Here is a 23,219-nt window from a genome sequence, read left to right as displayed (position 1 = left end):
TACTGCACAAAACACAATGCAAAATATACCCGAACCACCTCTCGTCTTTGAGAGCCACCAAAAAGCATTCTCTAGCATTTTCACATACGAGATTTCCACCGGATTTTAGCTTAATGAAATATTCATGGGGCCAAAAGTACATAATGCGCAGGGGATAAAATCACTGATTCTAAGCGGATCACAGTTCTGTTGAGAAAACTAACTGTGCGAAGTGTACTTTTCGGAATATGCCTTCTCATTTCCTTTCTCCTCATTAGAGCCCTGGAGTTATTGATTGCGCAAACGTGACTCTTCCAAACAGGGAAAAACCTTGAAACATTGTGTAAATATCAACATCGAAACACCGAAATTCGAATCTACTTTTCTCGTATATATTCACGATTCGATCAGTGAGAAACGATCGTGGATTTGGATCGTTCAAACGAATGATGAAAGACGCTCCGAACGTTTATGAATCACTTTGTTAAATCACTTCAAATATTCCTCGGTTTTCAGATCTCTTTGACAGAATTTACCCAAAAAACTATTCATACTTTCGACTTAGGAATTCACAAGATTTGCAGTCAATTTTTCGTGGAATGTCGAGAATATCGTGGACGGGAACGAAGTTCAGTACGCGAATTCCTTGAAAAATGGAATTCAATTAAAAAATTATGAATTTCGGCAGAATTGGTTTATCGAAATGGGGAATTTGCGACGACTCAAACTTGCAGAACTGCATTAATTCTGTCCCCGCATCGGAGAACAAGCGCAGTTAGTTGAGTCCGAGCGATAAAGGTCCATTGAATTCGTATGCACAGAAAGAGTTTGGTGTTTTATGAATGGACGTAAATTTGGAGTTGCGAATCGTCCCCGAAATCTACTCTTGTGAAAGTAGCGAGTGTTGCGGGTGATCGCGTATTCGTTAAGCTGAAAGACGAAAGTTGTCACAGGGTAGAAAAATGTCGAGGGTCGTTCAACGTGTCGACCTTCGTCCGTTTTTAACTCTCGCTAGATATTTGATACGATTGGCTCTCTCTTGCGTTGGCCCTGAGAGGAAGAGACAGAGAGACGGATCGAGATTAAAAAAAGAAGAGCTTTCGTCGGTGCGTTTCGTTCCCCCTGCGAAGAGACGATTAGACGAAGGGAAACATTTTTTTCCACCAAGTTATTTCACCGACAGACAAAACATTTTCACTTTTTGATGATCGATCAAAACTCACTGAGCCAGGAGAATGCTCGAGCGAAAAAATAGAAAAGAAAAGTTGAAAAATCGAGAGGGCGCCTCGATCCCATTTACAAAACTCGAAACGAAACGTCGTCGCTTGAGGACTGGCTCCGCCAACACCACTCGGAGAGTGCTAAGGACCTATCGATTGATCATTGCCGCAGTCCAACTAAGTGGGTCACATTTTAAACGAACGAGTTCTTTCAAGGATTATGTGTACTGGTTTTTTTCTGCTGCGTGCCTTCCCCCCTTCCTACTCGCTCCATCCAAAGAGATCGATTCTGAAAAATGAGCGCGTGGTGAAATTCCGCACGAATTATAAATCGCATAAATTTCGACCGCAGCAGTTTTCCGATACGAGAAAGCAAACGATTTCGATCTGACTCGTCCGGAACGAAGAAAAACCAAGAAAACTCGGGTCAACAAAAACGGACGAATAATTGAAGGAGGACGGATACAAAATCATATTCAGAAACGAGCTCGATGATCAGACTATTTCGAGTCGGATCTACGACATCGAGGGAACCACCGATGGAATTTTAATGCAGTGCGCAGGAAATCTCTCTCCGACTCTGGAGAATTCGTAAGTTTTTTGTCAATTCTCTCTCTCTCTCTCTCTCTCTCGATTCCCATCCTTTTTGTGACACTTCCTACATGTATGTCGGGCTCGTTTCGATGTTTGAACCGAAAACCCGGATCCCGGGGAAAGATATGTGTGTCGCCGGGCAAGGGAAACGACGCGCGGCGTACCCGAACGCCACCCACAATCCAGGAAAGCGTGCGGCATCTATTTCTAGAAGTGCGTCGCGACGCAAAAGTGCCGTCGCCGTTTGGACCGACTGTGTGTATACCCGGAGATTCTGTACAGCCACACGCTCTCGATACATATCTGTGTTCCTATTTATTATAGCTCGTAAGATGGCGAACCGATCATGGCTCAACGGCCTTGGATATAATCACCGCGGCCACAGGAATTTGTGGCCTTGCTATACGAGCCGTTTTTTCTCCCCGCAAAATCGAATATTTCAGTTTCTTTTTCGCCGATTTTTCATATTTATTTGGACAAAGAGTTTGCTGCGTCAGCACATTTTTATTTCGATGATAGAACGCTTTGGTTTGTATCATTGAATGAAAGTCAAGAGCACGAAGTGATGAGACAGCGATGAGCTATTTCGGAGGCTCGATCACTAAAAGATCTACTGCAAATTCTACGGCAGATTTTCGAGTTTCCAATTTACAGTTATTTATTAATGTTCGTGGAATGAGGCAGTAAAAATATCTCGCCAGCTCACGCGACGCTTTCGAGAAGAAAAAATTTACGGAGTTTTAAATCTTCTGTGCAATAATTGGTCGACACATTCGACGTCGAGCGCCTTCTACATCGCTTCCCGTTTTTCTTGTGCCCGTTACGAAATTCCTCACCGCGACGATTGCCAAGAGGTTACATGCGCAATAGAAAATACCTCGCGACAATTGTTCGAGAACAAAAAAACGATGGTTTGCCAAGTTCCTCTCGCTGTGCTTTCGTGGCTCATTATGGGGGAAATTACTTCGAAGATTATTAACGAACTTGAAACACGTTCGGAATCGTTTTCACTTGTATTTCGATATCGATGGGTTTATTCAATTAAAAATATGAAAAACGGTCATTTTCACGCTGAAAAATACAAACTATTGTTCCATTTTCGATCATTTTTTAGCCGTTCGTTTCACTCTGTTTTGTACTTTTCAGAAATTTCGGAACCTTTCTCAATTCCGTACTCTCGAGCAACAAGAATTTAATAAATAATATACATTTTAATAATATTAATTTTAATATTAATATAAAAATTGAATTATATAAATATGAATTAATATAAATTTTTGCAATTTTAAGAAAAACTACAAATATTAGACCCTTCAAAAATTTGTGTATATTTTTTTTGCTGCGATTTTAATCCAATACACTTTGACCGCCTTTTAGAAACGTTGTCTGGAGTACAATGTAGTCTGTAGCAGTCAAGAGTGTATACAAACCAAAAAGAGAACGAAAAAAAAAAAAAAGATTTTGAAAAAAATTTAAACAAATTTGGAAAGAATCTCTATTTTTCCATTTTTGGGAAAATATGAAAAATCACCTGGGTTTCCCTCAATTTGATTAAAAGTTTATTTTCCCAATGCCAAATTTTGCGACGAAATTTCGAAAAACTGAATTTTCTAATTTGCTTAGTTCTTTAGAATTTTTTGAATTTTAATAGTTTCTTCGGTTTTTAAGCATTTTAACTTTGATGCTGTAAAAAGTTGACGAGAAAACGAAGATTTTTTCTGTATCTGAGTTCGGAAACCCCAAAATTCTCAGAATTCGCAATCGTTTCGGTATCTTTCGTTCGTATTCTGTCTCGGCCTGTTTCTTATTCATCTCATGAAATGTGCAGTTTGAACGGAAAAAAGTTGGGTAGGGATTACAGATACTCACCAAATTGATCGTGACGATAAGATCGTACTGTTGTCTCTGTCCCTTCTTCTTGTTCTTGCCTGTTTTGACCGAGGCAGCTTTGGGCGTCACCTTGACCTGACCCTTCTGAGCAGATGGTTTTTGCGCCGGTTTGGCAGCGCCTTTCGCACCGGGTGCACCTTTCTGGCCTCCGACCGGAGCTTTTTGGCCGCTCGCACCTTTCTGGTTGACGTGGCCGACCCCATCCGCAGGTTTGTTGCGAGCCTACGACGATTTAGAAACAAACGCAAACAATTAAAAACGACAATTTCTGACGCCCTTTTTTGCTGGAACTAATTGTTGAACTGGGCAGCGAATTTTTCAAGCGTATTTCAAGCTCGAATAATTCTTAAGGACGAAAATATATTCGGCCCAATTTTCGAGCCCGTAAATATTCCGATACGATCGTAAAATTCAAACTCTGGTGCAACCTAACACAATATTTTTTCTAAAAGTTCTTTCGTATTTTACTCAAATGGATTTTGTAATAGCAAATGGAGTAATGGAAAAAGATGGAATGGAATAATTTGAAAACCCATTGACAGCCTCTCAGTCATTTATGCAAGAAAACACTTTCGTTACTTCGTGCACTATTGACTAGAAAAGTTATTAAAAAAGAGAAATTGTGCGTCATGCTACTTTGCGTGTTCCAGGAGTGTCAGGTATGGATTATCGAAAATTGTTGTAACCAACGGTAACTTTGATACTTAGCAGAATATTTTCAACGGTAACTGTAAAAATAAAATAGACAAAAGTGGAAAAAAAATGGAAGGAAGGGTTATAAAAAGCGAGGGAAAAGATCGAGTTAATCCGCGAGTGTCCCATCTTGCAATTTTCGTCTGAGAAAATATCGAAGGTGTGGATTCAGAGTATGGCAAAGCCTGTGTCGGAGAAACTGGGGCATCAGCGATCGCAACTTGCGAGCACTGAGCTCCGCTTACCCCTTTTCTTCCTCGCTGTCTTCCTTTTTCTATGCCTTCGTTCTCACGAGTAACTTTGCCATCGTGAATGGTAAATTTCTGTCGGGCGTTACAGTTTTCAGAGCATCTGCGTACATGCGATTTCTTAATGCATTTTTCCAATGTAAAAACTAAAATCCCGATAACATCTGCGGTTTTAAAGAGTCCCCGGAGCGTATTTAATCTCTTCGTTAAATCTGGCCAACAGTATTCGGATGAAAAAGCTTCTACGAATCATGTTGCATAGAAAAAACGTGAAAGAAGATGCAAAGGAGGGAAGAAAAATCACGTAAGCTCTCGATATATTCGCGCACGTGCATGATTCTATTTCGTAGAATTTTTTGTCCTCGGACGAGGAAATTGTGAACGCGTGCACGGAAACCAAGAATTTTCCGCAATCCGGCAGTGATTTTCAACATTTTTGTGCATCGTTCGTTAAGCTCTCGGGCCGAAAAAAAGCTCAAGTTTCAGCTGACGTTGCGCGCGCGCGTGTGAGCACGAAACGACGAAACTCGTTCTCGTTGAATTCGCGCACAAATGATCAAAAGCTGATGTATACATCCAGGGCTCTCGGCTTTCGAGGATTTTTCGAGTACGTCCGACTTGACACAACCGTACTCAACCTCCAAATCCATACCGTATATATTTATATGTTTCCATGCATCTGTCACATGAACAAAAATGGCTCGACGATTCGCTGGTAAATATGTGCAGGCAAATTAACGCCAGAATTTCGTGAATTTACAACTCGCTGAAACAGCTGACCAGTTCGGCGGGTATTTAATGCTCGGTATCGCTGCAAATACGTGTTTACTTTTTATCTCAATCCCGCCATCCCGATATTTCGATGTGAAAAAAGAGGCGAAAAAATTGGGATTGATCCGCGCAGCTTCCGATGCTCATCGATCATGGCAAGAATTGCGAAAAACGCGCTTTGAGTTTATCGCTCCGACTGCGAGGACGGGCGGAAGCGCGAAAAATCGGAAGCATCGAGAGCTCAAAGAGAACCGAGGCGAGGATTTTATTCGTAGGAGCGATTATTCGAAATGGAAAAATTGACAACACTGAATTCGCGACGTCTCAGTCTCGTTGAGAAACCTGTCAAGAATTTTTCGAGCTAAGAAAAAAACCGAGCAACAGAAACGAAAATGTCTCGAGAGGTTTCTTCTCGTGTGCAAAACCCCAAGCGCCTGCTGTTTTGCGTCTAATAACATCCGAACATCGCCCGACGACTCGTCGTCCGTTATCAAACAACGATTTTCTTCGGTCCGTTTTATTCGTCTTCTGTGATATTAATCCTTGTCACCGCACCGAGAATAAATATCGTGACGATACACGTTATAAGAAATTTACGGACGCGATGATCGATGGATTTGTCCGCATATTGCGACGTTCCTCCGAACCTTCATCTCCATGCATCCGTCACGGACGAATGATCTTTTATGCAAAGTGGAACGAGCTCCGTAACTGACTGAACTGGACCACATCCTTGGGAGCGTTCCCCGCGATCGTATGAATATTCACAGGGACAATTTTCGATGTTCCAATCTCTCCGTCGCAGTCATCCGACTTGTTTGCAACGTGAATATTAGTTTCCAGGGCTATTGCTCAATTTTCGGAGGATTTTTTTCCCTCTAATAATGACGGTATGATACAAAAATTGCTTCTCTTGGTTGGTGCTGGCAAATGGAGATAGAAGGGGAGCGAACGAACAGCCCGGAGCTCAATGGACACCCGCCATTTGTCTTATCGAGCCTCATTGTACGATTTTCCGTACGGAATAAAAGTGCGCGCGTCGACCACGAACAATGAGAGGATGTTTTTTCATTTTTCGTTCTTCTTTCACAGGATTATTCTACATTTTTTAATCTCCCCAGTCCCAGGAGAGCACACGTAGGTGGCATTATTTAACTTTCGTCCAACAGGCATTATCGCGTGCTATACGCACGCTTTATTCTTCCTCCCTGTGCGAAAAATGTACTCTCTCCGGGGCCCGGATTTACTAGTAACGAAGGAATTCTTCATGCCGTTCGTCGCGGGGCTTGACAAAAGCCTTCTTTCCTGTTGTCCCATTCATCGTTACGAATGTGAACTACGGTTACGCACATTCGCATGTCTCCATTTGAATAAAGGGGGGTGCGCTAGAAAAGTTGAATAAAATAATGGCCTCGGTGATAACGAATGAGACTTTCTTTACAAAGGTGCTGCGTAATTTTTTATAAAAATACGCATTTTATTTTCATGAACTTCGTTGCGAATCGGGATTTTTCTTAAGGGGGAATATCAGTGTGGAAAAAAGCGCGTGGGGGCGAAAGAGTTTCCGCATGGTCCAGCGATAACAGACCAATCGGTAAGAACTTGTTTTGTATTAATATTTAAGTTACGTCATTCAATTTTATTATTCTCTCAAAACTTTAAACGCGTTTTTCTCGAAAGCATGTTTTTTTTGTCAAATTTTGCCCATTCAACTCCATTCAAAAAGAATTCTCTCCAGAAAACTTATCGCTATCGTCGCATCGTAGAGTTTTTTTTTAATTGTTTACCTTCTTTTATTAACAGTTTACTACAAAATTTTTGTGTAAAATGCGTTTTTTTAAATGGCCGCCATTTTTTTCCAATCAAAATTTTCAAATTTCTAACGATGCTGCGACAGCAATACTATTATAATTCAATAATCTTTTTAATTTTCCATTTCGGATGTTTACTGTGGCGCTCATGCTGTCAACCGTCGCGGAGTCTTTTTTTGAGACGCCACTTTGCGGCCGCTCCTCTGCTTAATAAAATGTACTTAAAATTATAAAGAAAATGTCCTCGTATACATCATTACTTCAATAATTAATACACAAAATTTCAAATAATTTGATAGAGCCGTTTTAAAGAAAAAAAAAAATTCCAAAAAATACCTCATTTTTCAGCCTGTCCCACTCCCCTTAAACTGCTTGAATTCGGAGCGAAAATCCCTGTTGGAAGTGACCAGACCCACGAGAAACGAGGGCCCCTGTCGAATCGTTTGCATCTGGCAAAGTGCAACAGAAAATCGAACTTTTATTGTATTTTTATAATCCCCTTTTAAAAATCCCCATATGCACACGCGCGTCGACTGCAGTTTCGTGCAACAAAGTCGATCGACTCCCACGCAGTTAGCATAAAATTGAAGGCTGGCAGTCGCACGAGCGAGCAGCGAGATGCTGCAATACAGTATCGGTTTGGTGGATAAAAAATAAACGGAGGAAGCTCACTCGATCGAGAATCTGGGACGTTGTGCTCGAAACAAACTCTGAAATGTATATTTGTCAAAAAAAAAAAAAAAAAAAAAAAACGTTTCCGATCACGCCGTTCATGACCATCGCAATAATTCGGGTTTCGATTCGAAGCAGAAGTGCTCCTGTTTTCACCAACCCAAATGTAAGATCGAAAAAGAAATACTCGAAGTTTTTTTCTTCTCCAGGCAATTCCGCGGAGGAGTCTCAGGAGGGACGATTAATTTTTGTAATAAACCAGCGGAAGTTGGAACCCGACAAGAAGGATTGTGGAAGAGAGGGAAGTAGAGGCTCATGAATTTAGAGAATGATTTACGCACCGAAGTTCATCTTGTCGAAAGTCCACATTATATATTTCGTGGAAAGCGAGAGCGTTCGGAGCGAGAGCGTGGTTAAGGGAAGTCCATATATGCGGTATGAATAACCGATGAGCCATTAATCAGTAGAGTTCTCGTGCTAATTTGATGCAACCGAAGAGTGCAGCTCTGGCAGGGCCATCTGAGAATTAACCTTTCTCCTCCCCTCTCGCGTGACATTTGAGAGGATACAATATGCATGTTTCGTGGCTTCCTTGTCAAAGGCTCGTGCGGAGAAAGAGGGCGAGAGCGGGCCTTGTATAAGGGTGAAAATGGTTGAAGGAACGTCTCTCGGGAAATAACGATCGAATCGGTTTAAACAGGCCGGATTCGCCGCACGAAACGTAACATCGAACCGCAAACGTAGCTCTTGCCTCGTTATAATACACTCCTACGTCCTCGGGTTAATGGAACGACGCTTAAGCTTCCGTCTCCTCCCCTCCGTTCCATATAATATGTACTGTAAACTCAAATATCCGTGTATACGTGTGATTGTGACGAAGACTATATCGGTATACACGTGCACTGTCTGTACACACGAGTACGAGAGACGGAATGACTTCTGTTAAGCGTGCACATGCACCGCGTTAGCGGGACAGTTCCCTCGGCCAGGAACGTCAGGATCGCGACTTTCTTGGCTCGTGTGCCAAATTATTCAGTTTCCACAATTTCGCGCTTTTCTCGAGCCGAGCGTTTCACCCCTCGAACTCCTCGGGTCCCTCGTTTCGAGCGTTTTGGGAGATCGGTTTTTAACAATCGCGATGGAATGTTCCGATGATTAGTGGAATGGTGCTCTGCAGGAATATTGTTCGTGCAGCCTCGATTGTATTAGTGGAAATGAATCGCTTCAATTAAGCATACAGTCGGCGAATTTTGAATAATTTTATTCGAAAGGACCACGTAGTTATGGAGATGCAATTGGCAGAATAAATTCATAAGGGAGTCCCCTCAATTATCATCTTAATGGCGCGCAATTATGAGAGAATTCACTTTATTGCCAGCTCCATATATTTTAAGGTAGCCTTTTAGTGCTGGGAGGCTGTTAAAGAAAGATAAATAAAAATGCTGCTCCCCCGCATATGTTCCGGGAGCTGCTCCATAGAATTGCAACCTTCGTACGTTCTGCCTCGAAGCGGCAACGCTCCGAGCGTGATTATCAAGCGATCATTTTGCTCCCATGGAAGACTCTAATGAAGCATCAACTCGGGGGTCGTGCTGCCGGACCTCGTGGCAGCTGGTAACGTTCCTGCAAGATCGGTTCCTTCGCTCTGTGGGGAGTTTTACCGTGTCTACTGAACAAGCGACATGAGAAAGTGCTCGGGGATGGCATTTCTGCACGGGATTCAATGAAAATCGCGTGCAACGCTCGGGCTTGAATATTTTTTACGAGGCAACTCTTCATAGCCATTTTTTTTCTGATGGATCTTTAGACCGAGATAATGGAATTAGTACCGGTCGATCGGACACGTCGGAGACGATGCGGCTAAGTGGAACTCGGTAGATAAACGCTGAAGGTGATTCTGCCATCGACACGGTGGACCGGCGATCTCTGATTCGTCGACATCACCTCGACGGTGCAACGGACAAAGAAATGGCTGAAGATTTTTTTCCCCCCGTAATTTCTTGGGTGAATTTAACTCCGACGCTAGAAAACGAGGTCTGGAAGGCTCGCTATATTTCTAAGATTTTTCTCTCCCCCTCTCCGACTTCGGGAGCGATGGAAAGAATCAGGAATATCCGGGCAGAGCCGCGCCAGCGAAGGCGTAGTCGCGCATGGAAAGCAGCAGTATCATAGTCTCTGGAATGTTTTGAAATAGCTATTCACTCCTCTCGGTCTCTTTCTCTCTTCTCCCACCACTCATCCAAGAGTCTCGAGCTTTGCTTCCTCCGATCTTTCAAGCTCTTTCGTGGGAGGCTGTCCCGCGAGCGTTTCGAACAAATGAACACCCGCGAACGCATAATTTACGATGCAGTCATGAACCATCAGAAATTTGTCGAGACGATCGAATGAATAAGAAATATTTTTCCCTCTATTTTTAGCCCCCGTATGCACTCGCCAGTTTCTCATGTTCGAACAAAGTAAACAATACGAGAATCCAAGGGATTTTGCAGAACGAAATTTGTGTTAAGTCCAACGAATATTGGAGCGTTACGTGTCCCGTCCACCTGGCACGGTTTCCTCCGTCACCGCGGAGACTCTTCGTCACGTCGTTCTCGTAACGATGCGCTTCAACGATCGAGGAGAAAAAAACAACATTCGAGAAGAGAGCCCACGTTGACTGAGCTGAAATTGAGCCACCTCGGAAGTGCACAATTTTTAACAAACTGTGCTCGGCTCCTGAAAAAGTAATGAAGAAAAGGCAAGCAGCCGTTGACGCAGAAGTTATGGAAAAGTTTGAGGAAAAGGATTGAGGAGAACAGGCGAGCCAGTTTGTCCTCAACTACTACAACGCTTTCGCCGTTAATTTTTTATGCAAACACGATTTCTGAGAATAGAGATGTGCGCTCCTCTCAATTTGATTTTTCTACAAACATAGACACGGCTTTCCCACAGCACTTTTAATGCTTGAGGAAGTAACACACGCTCGAAACTCTGAATAAACGTTATTTCGTCTCTCGCCTTTGGCGCGGATATCATCATTCCTCTCTCTCTCTCTTTCTCTTTTCTCTCAAAATTCGAACGAAAAAGCATCTCCGGGGTTTGCCTCGAAGTGAGGCTTCTCGTGAACAAACCTCCCGGCTGTACGTTCGCTCTTCTCGCGTCGTTCATTCCACTCTGGCATAAGACTTCCGGAACGATGCTACTCGCCCGGGTAACAAAAGGAAATGGCTCATAACGTCTAGCCAGCCAGAATAGCAAGCTCTTTCGTTTTCTTACTATTATTACCTTTTTTTTTGTGCCAGCGTACAGTTTTACGATCTTTTTCTTCTTTTTTTCATTTCCCCCATCACGAAAGGCTCACAATGTATTTTTTCAAGCTTCCCTATTGCTGTTTTGTACTTCCGCTCGGTCTCGCGTCAGGCGATAAGTCAAATTCGGCGAGACTAAAGACGCGATTTCTCCTTCATGATAATTTTTAATCGCCCAATATTCCACAGTGCTTGCACGATTTTTTCAATCGGCCTCGCCCACGCCTTCCTCGATCCTTCCCCCCCTCGATTACCGTAGTTTTTTCTCCCCCCTCCAGCTCCGCGTAAATAAAGCGTGCGGCTCTGCATATATTTTGCATTTTCCGAAAACGGCACGTGGTCGTGTGCGCCCACGAGGCCTCCGTATGCGTGTGATATTTTCTCTCCTCTAATATCTCTCACTCCACAGATTCCCTCGCGCCTTGCGCGTTTCCTCCTCGCGTTTCTATCCGCAGATTTTGCTTCACACGAATCGGAGCTGTGGAGCTTTCGGTCCTCCCCATTGGCTGACGTTTTCACGCGAGCCTGCAGCATTATAGCTCTGGAGACGCTCCGTCCCCGAGTTATACTCTGTATAGTTTGACCACGTTCACACACACACACGCACAATACACAAGAGCCCGTGACAAAATCACGAAAGAGAATGAGAGAGAGAGAGAGAGAGAGCGGTGGAGAGAAAAATCTCCGGAGAAGCGGGGATATTTTCTCGGGAATCGCGGAGTGGTGGCGGAGGATTTTTCAGCTCGGTTATAAAAGTTATGCCAAGCTCAGAAAGCCGTTAGTGTAAGACACTCCAGAGTCCGGCAGCACTCTCACAAACCACCCTTACCGCACACAAAATGGTTAGTTTCGACAAAAGTTCTTACCTACTCGCATCCATTCTCGAGTAAATATCCGAGGCTTTTGTCCATTGCGGACCACTGATTTGGGGCCGCGTCGACGCTGCGAGCTGAGTGAAGTTTTTAAAAGTTTTAAATCCCCTTTCGCGTCGCTCGAAAAAGTCACCGCCTCGTGTCACTGCCGATTGCGTCGAGCACATTTCGTTCGATCGCTTGATTATTCGAAGGAAAATATATCCGGTGAACTAATGCTTGTGTTTGCTTGTTTCAGGATGACGAACATGTTCAGAGTAAGTAGAGAAAACAAACTGAAGAAAGGGTCGATCGAGCTGGCTGGTGGACGAAACTTTTTCACGTTTCTCCAACTTTCCCTAATTTTTCAAAGCTCTACCAACATTTTTATGCTGCTCGAAAATAGTGCTTTTTCTCGTTGTCACTTTGCTCAAATTCTGCGTTGATGCTCGGTCGTGAAGTGTGTTTCAGTGACTGTTGACAGACACTTTATTCGATATTCATAGTTGCGAGTTCGACGTACAGCCGCGTCACGTGAGACGAGCCTCTGGAATATAACGCTTCGATCGATCGTGCCGTTTGATAGCTTTCCTGTGTACACTCTCGGATAACACACATATATTTACAAATCCGTGGATTTTACATGCTGCCATTCTCGTTGAATAGCTGCAAGTGACTTGCAGGCTCGAAAACTTTCGAGGAAGATTAGAGACCGGCAATCTAACTCGGAGCATCTTCGCTGCCTCGTTTCAGGTTGTTAAATGCATCGGTCACAATTCCGAGTGAAAATGCGACTCTTTCCTCCGTTAATTGGGCGTGGAGACGAGCGATTCAAAAGCCTCGCATCCCCCAACCCTTTGCCGCATCACTGTCTGATTTCTTGTTAGTTTACATAAGCGTCTCGGCGACATTTTATACTTTTCTCGTACATGGATTAGGCGTCGACGATCTCGATCCACGCGCTAAAGTTTCGTGCTTAAGGTCACCCCGGCCCGCGCGAATCTGGGTCAATGGAGAAAATTTTCCTGATGTATTGTATGTGATCGCGGCCATATTTGAGCGAGGAAACTTCCATTTGTCTAGCATAAGTGGCAATTCATATAAACAGAATGAAATAAATCCTCGATTATAGCACGAGCGAAAAACGTGCACACGAGGATCGCCGAGCTTTCGCAATTGCTCTCTGCAAGCCATAAACGGAGCGAATAAAGTAATGAGATTTTTTTCTTTCTTCAACTCACGGATGCGAAATAAGATTGGGGGGCTTTTCAGAGTAAACTTGTAATTATCGATACGACTATAATCGTCCAATTATTCTCAAGTTTCGTTGAAAATATTTTCCCATTTTAATCCGTCGTCAAAGTGAAGGAATTTGAGTGTCCAATTTCTCGAGAAAAATTTTCACTTTTTTTCTATGGAAAAAAATCAGTCAAATCGTGAGATAAAATCGGCCCGTTTTTTGGACATGAATTAATTTATTTTTCGAAATCCTTTCGCATTTTTTCTCTTTCATGCCAGAAAATCTCAGCTGAATCGTGCTCCGAAGGAACTTGAAGAAAATGCAAAAACCGGTATAAAAATACACTTGCGGATTTTTGCTGCGTGCATACGTTTATTTGCGTTATAAAAAAGGGGAGGAAACGCTTACTCGAGAGCATCGAGTGGACGAGGTGAAGCGTTGCGGCTCGTGTGTTTTACGGAGGTCTGGTAGTTACGGGACGATCGAGGAAGGATCGTTGCTTCGCAAATGTTACTTCGCGTGTGATGCGTTTTATGCGCGATCCGCGAGAGATTACTGCGGAATCCATCGTTTCGGAGCCATGACGATTTCGTGCTAGTGTCAGTAACCGCGAGGATTACTGGGTTTGCGAGAGAGCGAATAAAGCGGAAGAGTCGGGAAGAGTATAAGAACGTCATATTTTTGAGCAGCTCGTTCGACGAGAGACAAAAGTACTGAAAGTAGGAAAACAGTGGAGAAGGGAACGAGTCTGAGCCACTCGAGGCTTTGACTACTTGGATTTACAAGAAAACTGGCTCCGCTCGACTGCCAATGTACACAAATGTGTGTATATATTTTGTCGTTCGGAGAAGAAAAATGGTACGAGTTTCTCGCTGTTTGTTTTTCCACTTTAGATAGCGCGAGAGTAATATCGAATTGCAAAAGACGATGGAAATAAACCTGAACAAAAATTGAGCTACTTTTGACCGGTAGGAAAATATTTGTAAGCACATCAACAAGCATCGGCCATATTTTTTCTTGTGAAATTGATGTTGCAAGGTTTCTTCGAGCAAATTTTCAAACGAAATTTTTGCACACGCACTCGTACGACTTTAGCAGCAACGCCAGAATTCCCTGTTTCGATAAACAAACATCGAATCGTGTGTGTACGCCTGTGGACGATGTGTATTTATCGCTGCATTGCTTTTCCCATCGATGCTCTGCTGCAACTCACTTTTCTCCGCGTATCCCTGTCTTTAGTCGATGATCGTGTTATCGTGAAAATCAAATGGGAACGAATCCGACAAACTGAGGTTCTCCAGATTCAGGATCGACGGCGTCCTCCGTTTGTTTCGTTGCGAAAAGCCCTCACGCTTTTTGTCACGATGTTTTTGAATTTATTTTCCAGTGCTCAGGAGAGCTTTCTCCATGTTTGACTCGACCAAAGCCGGTAGAATCGAAAAGGAAAAAGTGCGCACGATCCTCAACACTCTTGGCCACACCTTCGACGACCAGGAGCTCGAAGTTCTCCTCCAAAAAGAGGACGAAGATGGTGAGTTACAAATTTTTTGTTTCTCCTTAAATTTTTATTGTAAAACAGTAAAACGCTTTCGACACACGCAATTATCCTTCGGAAAGCGATCGGGGTATCGGAACTCGGTTCATGTATTATGCGTTTCAAGGTGATATTGTAGAAAATCATACATTCTTGTCGCAGCTGCTATAAAGTTAATACAATAGGAGTTTGCTGTGCACGTGCGCTTCAACGCGATCGAATCTTATCGATTGGACGTGCAGGTGGGCCAAATAAATCATGAAATACGGCTAGTACGTACTTGATGTCTGGGCAAACGTTGTTTCAAGTAAAAACGTGTATTTCGGTTTTAAAAATCGAAATGAGCATTATTTTAGTCCTTTTTATTCACAGCGTAAAAGGCAATTTTACGAAAAATCATGGATTTTTATATTCGGTCAAGGATACGCGGCGGTGGTCGCATTAATTAGCGATTTTTAATTGGCGTCGCGCCGAATAAATAATGCATTACAATGCCGCACACTGCGGGATGTCTGATCGATTAATATAGCCGCAGGAGAAAACGTTTTTTCCTCCCTTCGGTCAACGTGTTCAGGAGATATTTTTTAAGAGCTAATCTACACCATTTTCCCACCGAAGTTCCGAGACTTTGACAACTGAAACTGCCGAGTGATAGAAACGTATCGAGTTTTTATGGGAAAATCGAGCTCGCAGCGAAGGAGAAAAGTTTGCAGTGCTTCGTGCAGCCGGCATTGAATATCGAGTCAATCGAATTTGGGTGGAAAATCAACTTCCGTTTGTCCGTTCGATTGCCGCTTCGATCTCGGTGTTTAACGACTTTTAAAAACGTAAATATTAGAAAATTATTGTTGGTTCGTGCGTAATTGGAAAATTGAGGTTCAAACGCACACGGTTTATCATTTGCTCGCTTCTCGAATCTCGAGGGGTACACTTCTGCGTGAAAATTGGCGTGAAGCGTTATTCAAAGGTCAAATAAATTTTGGGAGAGGATTGAAGAGTCCACTTATGCGCGAGAGTATCAAGGCGTGAAGTTGCAGCCCAGGTTCCTGCTTCGCAAACGTGTCTACGTACGTGGAAGCACTCAATTGGTTTAATTTGTGTCATATCATGATGTGAGTTTTGGTCATACGTTTGCCCTACGTAAATTGAAAAGGTTCCTCGAAAGAGAGAGAGAGAGAGACTGAATGGAGGTTGGTTGAGTGCAGCTGGCTTGATCCAAGTATGCATAAACATTTGGTATTTAATCGGTAGCCCGATCCATGCACGAGCATGTTTACAATAATTAGGATGCATTTCGCTTGTACTGAATCTCTTCCATTTGGAAATGCACATTAAATACGAATGTAAACATCGAATGCAAGGGAGAGAACTGCCTGCGCGTTGTTCTGAAAATCCTCTCAAAATATTCGAAAGATTGCAGCAGTCTAATAATGGAACATTTTTATGATTTTCTTCTCTGAATTTACTTTTAGTATCTCTTTCAATATTTCAAAACAATTATACCATCATGCACATTTTCAGCTCAATCCAGAGTATTTTCTCATTTAGTCTCCGGAGTTTTATTTTCAAGTGGAATAATTCCTAATTTTTATTAGATTTTCTTCCATCATTAACAACGAACTCGTCAGTTTTCATTGAACTTTCTAGTAAAATAAGCTTTTCAGATTCCCCTCAGTTTGCAATTTCGGTACAGTCGTTACCTCCGTTATGACGTCTAATTACTATTGACCTGTCAAAAAACGAATGGAAGGACGAAGGTTTACACAGTGACCTCCATTGTACGAGGAGACACGTGTGTTGCCAGCTCTTTATCAATATCGTGTCTGTTAGATAAAAAAGAATATCGAGAGTAGTGCGGAACGAGGTAGAAACACGTCTGCAACCAATTTCGTAGCTATGCTCGAACGAATCAGCCAAGTCTCGTGTAACGAGACCAATATTATCGATGATATAGAGTTAGAGATAGAAAGAGGGAGTGCTGGGCGAGGAGGTGTGAGACAAACGCCGAGGTTCCAGGCTTACCATATTGGACTGGCAAGCGAGGGAGGCTCTTGGCGTTCTGCGGAGATTCTCGTTAGCTGGTACAACGAGATGAAGCACGTATATAGGTAGCTGGCATTGTGAAACAAAAGAGCGTAACCGGTGTTGAGTTGACGCATTAAACTCAACGGTTCAAGCCCTTTTGTCTGGCATTTCTCTCGCTATATCTGTATTTCAGGGTGTGTATTGCTTCAGGGTGAAGCAAACGCGTATAAGCAGACCGCGAGCTGATGCACTCGAATCCACACACAGTCTCAGAACAACCCAATCCTCGTATACGAGACACGCCGTCCTAGGGCCTGCGCCTTCGTAAGCAGACTCACGGAGCCCCATACAACCCCATTTAACACTCCCGTGATCGGCTAACTTCCGACCTCCCTTCTCTAAATTAGTATGGAGAAGCTTCGAACTAGGAGCTCCATCGTTCTATTCGATACCCAGTACAAAGCTCCCTATTATGACAGCCATGGATCCACCGTGGTATAGTTACTCCCCTGTCGAAATCAAAGCCTCTCATCTCCCTCTGATCACATATTTCGCTGAATTTTGAGCTGTTAAGGGGGCAGTCTTCGAGCTCTGGAATTTCCGGATCCTCCTTTCGGTTCGGCTCTAAGTTCTAAGCGCTCGAAATTATTTTTTCATCAACGTGAAACTTATTAGTGCTATTTTTTAAACGAATTTTTCGTTTATTCGTTGTTAAGCCGAGTTGGAAATTCAACGTGAAGGAAATACTCGGAGACACTGAAATGACCATCTACGAGAGAAAGTGAGCTGACCCACGTGTCTGGAATTTGACAGTCGTGCTGTCTCCTTCTATTCAATTACTTTCTCAGCAGTTCATTTGCTAGTGAATATGCACCATTGAGAATCGTCCTGTTTTCAATTGTGCCGCATATTCTCCGTGAGCAGAAGCTGCTCGTTCGTTAATGAGAATCTCTATAACGCTGTACCGAGCGTTCTATGTCAAAGTTAAAGTGCACCGAGCGCTTTTAAGCTCTTTAAAGGCTCGCATTATTATTCTAAACACGTCGTTTCCATCAAAACGCTTGAGTGAGGTTCGCTCGATCAATGGCCTTCGGGAGTTGATTCTGATTTAATCCCTTTTCTCTCTCGTACATTAATTCCACAAGTGACAATGCAGGCTATATTTCATACATGTACTATATTTATTCGTGTTCGGTTTAAACTGGTGGAATAAGCAAATATATAACGCACTGAAATCGGAGATCAAATTTCGAATGCAATTATCGACGTCGAGAGCACCGGGATATGGGGAAGACAGAATATTATTGCTTGCAGCGATCCGAACATAAATTCTTCGTATCTGTTTTCGGGAATTTATTTCATTATTTCATTTAATGACGTGCCCAAATGGCGTTACCGGACTCACGGGGTTTTTAGAACCCCATAAAATTATATCGTTCCAAACCTCCGAATGGAGTGATGAAAAAATGACGGAAGCAACGAAAACGACGAAAAGAAAACAATCGAAGAGCCCAGGAGCCAATGACAATAGCGGATTTCAAAGTTTTCCTCGAAATCAACAAATTCTCGAACGTTTTTCTATCGATCTGCGGAATAGTCGAACACAAAATTATCAATAGAAACGAAATTGTAAAACGTTTTTTGTTTTTATCTCTTCCATTTGAAATTCCAGGCAGCGGTGTGCTGAATTTCGACTCGTTTTATCGGGTTGCGACCCACTTCCAGGAGGAAGATGACGAGGCGTTGCAAAAGGAGCTCAAGGAAGCTTTCCGTCTTTACGACAAGGAGGGCAACGGCTACATTCCGACGAGCTCGCTCCGCGAAATTCTCGCTGCCCTCGACGATCAGATAACACCGGATCAGATGGACGGTATGATCGCTGAGATCGACACCGACGGATCTGGCACTGTTGACTTCGATGGTAAGCTTTTTTCATTACTCTCATTACCTTTCAACTTTTATTATTTTCAAGATCGCCTACTAACATCAGATTGCCTTGAGAACGAAAAATATTTCTTTCATTCCAGCAGCCAATTTTCAAAATCAATAAAATTTTTGATTTTAACTTTGTCTATAAATCAAATAAGCTCGTCATTTATTAGAATTTTTTAAACCTCCCTCATCATAATTTCTTACGATCCCAAGCATGTTCACTCCGGATTGGTACGAGCCTCTGGTCGACCCCCTGACTCCATTCTATGTCCCGTAGAATCTCCGTGGCGCGAGGGCCCAGGGAAACTGCCGAAAATGTTGATTTCGAAAGTTATGAAAATTTGTCCCGAAGGAAAATGAGAAAAATATAACGAGTTTTCACGTATTCGATACATCTGCACATTGCTTCGAGAAAAAGAAAGAGAAAGAGAAAAAAACCTTGACGCGGAACCGCTGCAAGAGATTTTCAAAAAATTTTATCGTCATTGCGGTCGCGTATGAAAGAAACTCTGCACCGTCCAACCATGCGAACGAGGCCAAGTTACGAAAATACAGATATAAATTTATGTGGAAATATAAATATATTTGTGTGCTCCGTCCGAAAGTCCAACCGACTAAGATTTTAATTGCAAGCACCAAAGCTCCGGGCGCGTCGCGACCTTCCATGTGACTCTTCCATTCTTTTCTCGTCCTCTCCCGTCGGCCGCACAAGCCCTCTCGTTTTCTCTACGATACATATGAAAGAGACCGCCCTCCGTATCACGGAAATTTAATTATGTTCTCTCGCTACGGCTTTGTGTAACGATTCGTCTACCCTCTGCGCCCCGCGCTTTTCACTCGTGTCCAAACTTCCCGGAAGCGAAATTCACGGGGGTCCAATTCCTGATTCTCCCTTATTTAGGCTCGCACTATCTTACCCTAGAAATTTGGGAAACTTCCGAAAACTAAGCTACCTTGGGCTGGTCGCCATTTTCGGACGCTGGCGGTCAAGGCTCGACTTTTCGTTTGCCGATTAAAAGTGTTTATTTTTAAAAAAATGACTAGTGCCCAAAATAACCATCGATTTTGACGAGCGTTATTCCTCTTCTGGAAAAATCGAATTCGTTCTCAAATTTTTTGAAGTTAGATTCGAGCGTGAGCGATGCAAAATCCACCGAAATTTGTTCGTCCTCCGTTAAAATCAGCTCGAAATACTCGGCGCTTCTTTTCGTCTCGTAAAATAATTGGAAATGGTTCATTTTTGACGGGAATGTCGATTCAGAAGTCCGAAGCTCCGACGGCCACCACTGGGACCGATGCATAATGTAGCTCACGTAAAAAACCACTGGACGACCCAATTGCCCATCCCCATATTTTTTGTGCATTTCCCCAGTCTCGTCGTTTGCGATATATTGATGTTTATTCGACGCTGTCTATCGGCTGTACACTAGGAATTTGAAAGTCGTAACTCGCGCCGTTTATCACGTGGAGCCGCGTCAACTAGCCCCTTTTGCTTCCCAGTGCACTCGACGTGGGGATATTACACTCGTTGGTATACAAAAGTTTACGAGGACTTTGTGGACGAATCCAGACACGATTTCCTTTTTATTTCCTGGCAGGTTTGTGCTCTCTATTGCGCTGAAAAGAGTCTTGATGCTTTTTATTTTTTCATCGTAATATCGCCAATAGGAATATCGTATTTGTCACTAAACCTCGAAGTATTAACTTCGCATCATTCCAAAAATGACGTCGATTTTTCACTGCCCATCGACACAGCCTTTTGACGTTATTCGTCGAATAATTCGATTGGTAAATTCCATGATTTTCTGTACGAATAAGTTTCTTAACCATCACTTTATTCATTAATTAATTAACTACTTTCGACTGATCGATTTAGACGAATTTTCACATGATGGAATTATCTGTATACTCGTAGAAATAATTTGCACGTTTTTTTGTCTAGAAATATTATTATTTTTCGAATACTGCGAAGGGATTCATTCGAAGGATCGAATGTTAAAGAAATTATTGAAAAAATTCTAACAGCAACGTATTTACGTACTTTCATTTCGTATTAATAATGTCACAGTGAGCAACGTTACTACTTGATTATAATATCATACACGCTCGTATATGAATCTCAACCTCATTATGCTAACGACGAGACCCTGTCAGCGTTTTCTAAAAGGGGAACTAAACCATGACGAGTTTGAAGCAGCAGCGCACAGTCTCTCTTAAAGCGAGATGGGGCATGCATCAAACGCTGATATACGAGAGACAATCAAAATTTAATTGCGCTTTTCCTCTTAATTATCTCAGTGGGATGCTTATCGTGCACTGCAGCACTATTGTGCCTCTCTCCGCCTCTTTTTCGTCGAGACTTGACGAGAGCCACTCGAAGCCATCGTCCAACTTGATCGGATGCTTATCGTCGACTCTTCTGTCAGAAAAGAATTTTAACAATGTGTTTAATTGGTTGTTCAGGAGACACGATTTTTCACCGGGATCTTTCTATTGTTTTTTAGTTTCATTCAAAATTCCAGACATTTGTATATTATTATTTTCTACTTTCGCTTCTCGCCGCATCTGAAAAATGGATCGAAATCCCAAACTGCATTCAACGGAAATTGTCAGCAGCTAATTAAACAGTTTTGATAAAAAAAAATAATTTTATTTTCTTAATAACGAAATAGCGAACTGAGAAAATGTCTGGAGTTAAATGAACGAGAATGAAGGTTTTTCAGAACTTGTTCAAAGCTTGTTTCGGTCAGTAATTGTTGGCGAAAAGTTTAGTTGGGACAATTTCGAGCAGAACACACACACACACGTGCACGCGCGTACGTTTTGTCGAGCGTAATAATATGTGTGGAACAGAGGAACCGTGCAGATGACACAGGTCGGGAACATGGTCCGTAATCTGACTTCTTCGCAGCGAGGCTGAACTCGTTCCCTAGCGTGACAGAGCATCGTCACGAATAATATCGCTTATGCTGACGAAACTTTATCGTCGAAACGTGAAACGCGTACAACTTCTCGACTAGGAACATTCTAGCCGAAGTACATATAATCTCGTAACCCTTTCCATATTCGTTTTATCATCGTCTTGCCGAAATATTCAAGGCCAGGCCGATTTGCGTTCCGAATACGCTTGCTTTTCATTGCCTGAAAACATTCCAGCAATCAGGACAGCTCCGAGGAGGAAAATCCACTTATTTTACTGAGCAAAATATCAGAAACGATTCTGTACAAAATCATTCATAGCAGCAGTTGCCAAGAACTCTACTGAATTTGGAAAGAAAAAAGCTCTGAGGATGAGCCACAAAATTTTACCAAATAAATGCGAAAGCAAATTTTTATCGCGTCACTGTTTTTTTAATTGCAGAATTCATGGAGATGATGACCGGCGATTAAGATCAACGATCCCCACCGAAGCCCAAGCCCGCTTCGTACGATGAGCACCATTCACAAGTGCGATGTTCGTTCGGTCGACGCAAGCAGGTCATAAAAAGAGGAAGGAAGTACAATACGACAGTTCATACCGGAGAGTTTCGACATGTTTTTCTTAACCTTGTTTATGAAAATTAGATGAAAGAAAAATAGAACGTTCTTTCGTAAGAAATCATGTGACTGTAAATAAAAATGAAAGGCGAAAAAATTGCGTGTGTATTTACGCTTGTACGATAGCGAAGGCGCAACGAGAAAGGAAAAGCTGTGACGCGAGAGCTATACGAGAGTTGGATTTAGGTAAATAAAAGAGAGAATAAAGGAAGAGAGCCGTGAGTGGAAAATTTTAATTACGCTGTTCACTTAATCAAGGTCTGTCGTAGGCTTTGGAAAGCCCAACGGATAAGTCCCAGAGGCTGCGAGACTAAAAGTACTGAGATTAAGGGCTCTTCGAAAAAGGTATTGAAAGCGGATAAAAGCGCTGGTGCGCACACACGTATAGATACGTATAAATCAAATGAGTGGAAGAGGTAAAAGCAACAGAAGCACGATAAGAGGACCATTGTCCGGAGGATCTTTTATCTCCTGGCAGTGTGGGGAGCAAGTGAGGCCGCAGGCCAAATTCTCCGAGTCCGTAAATGGCAAAATTCTTGTTTAAATATTCATTGTTACCTCGTCGTGGTGTCTGGCCTGAAACGAGGCTGGAGCTGGAGAAGGATGATGGGGAAGTAGGTGGGAGAGAGTGTGTCACGCGTCTATAGATATTCTGTGGGAAATTTTCGCGTGTAGAAACAGCTGCAGGAGTAAAAATTGTCTCGCTGAGTGTTCTCGCGATTCGAAGCGGGCATGCGCAAGATTTTTCTTCCCCCTTCCTTCCCAGTTTTTTATCTCGGCCTTTTCGTATCTCGTTTCTTCTCTTTCCTGCCCCACGCTGCCGGAGCTCGTCTCTCAGCGTAGCCTCCTCTCATTCATTTCCTCTCGTCTTTCTCTTTCTCAACATCCTCCTCTTATGCGCCTCAGGCACTGTTTCTACTAGATTGCGGGGTGAA

The 23,219-nt window shown here is 42.8% G+C and overlaps 2 protein-coding genes across 4 annotated transcripts in view; one reads left to right on the top strand and one right to left on the bottom strand.

Annotated features, from left to right (window-relative positions):
* The window catches only part of LOC122407565 (calmodulin-A-like), a 97,563-nt gene that overhangs the window by 16,251 nt on the left and 58,093 nt on the right, over positions 1-23,219 (bottom strand). For all 3 annotated transcript variants that reach the window (XM_043413875.1, XM_043413874.1, XM_043413873.1), the window contains one exon: positions 3,663-3,905. In XM_043413875.1, the coding sequence (XP_043269810.1) occupies positions 3,663-3,905 (243 nt within the window). The remainder of the gene's footprint in view (positions 1-3,662; positions 3,906-23,219) is intronic.
* LOC122407566 (troponin C-like) lies at positions 11,897-22,520 on the top strand. The gene is made up of 5 exons (XM_043413876.1): positions 11,897-12,007; positions 12,276-12,294; positions 14,644-14,787; positions 18,488-18,736; positions 22,109-22,520. The coding sequence occupies exons 1-5, from the start codon at positions 12,005-12,007 to the stop codon at positions 22,135-22,137; spliced, it is 444 nt and encodes a 147-aa protein (XP_043269811.1). The 5' UTR covers positions 11,897-12,004; the 3' UTR covers positions 22,138-22,520.

The sequence above is a fragment of the Venturia canescens genome, chromosome 3 (assembly GCF_019457755.1).
Source record: "Venturia canescens isolate UGA chromosome 3, ASM1945775v1, whole genome shotgun sequence".
NCBI lineage: Eukaryota > Metazoa > Arthropoda > Insecta > Hymenoptera > Ichneumonidae > Venturia > Venturia canescens.
The sequence above is the reverse complement of the archived record's forward strand: the minus strand, read 5'-3'. Positions and strand labels throughout refer to the sequence as shown.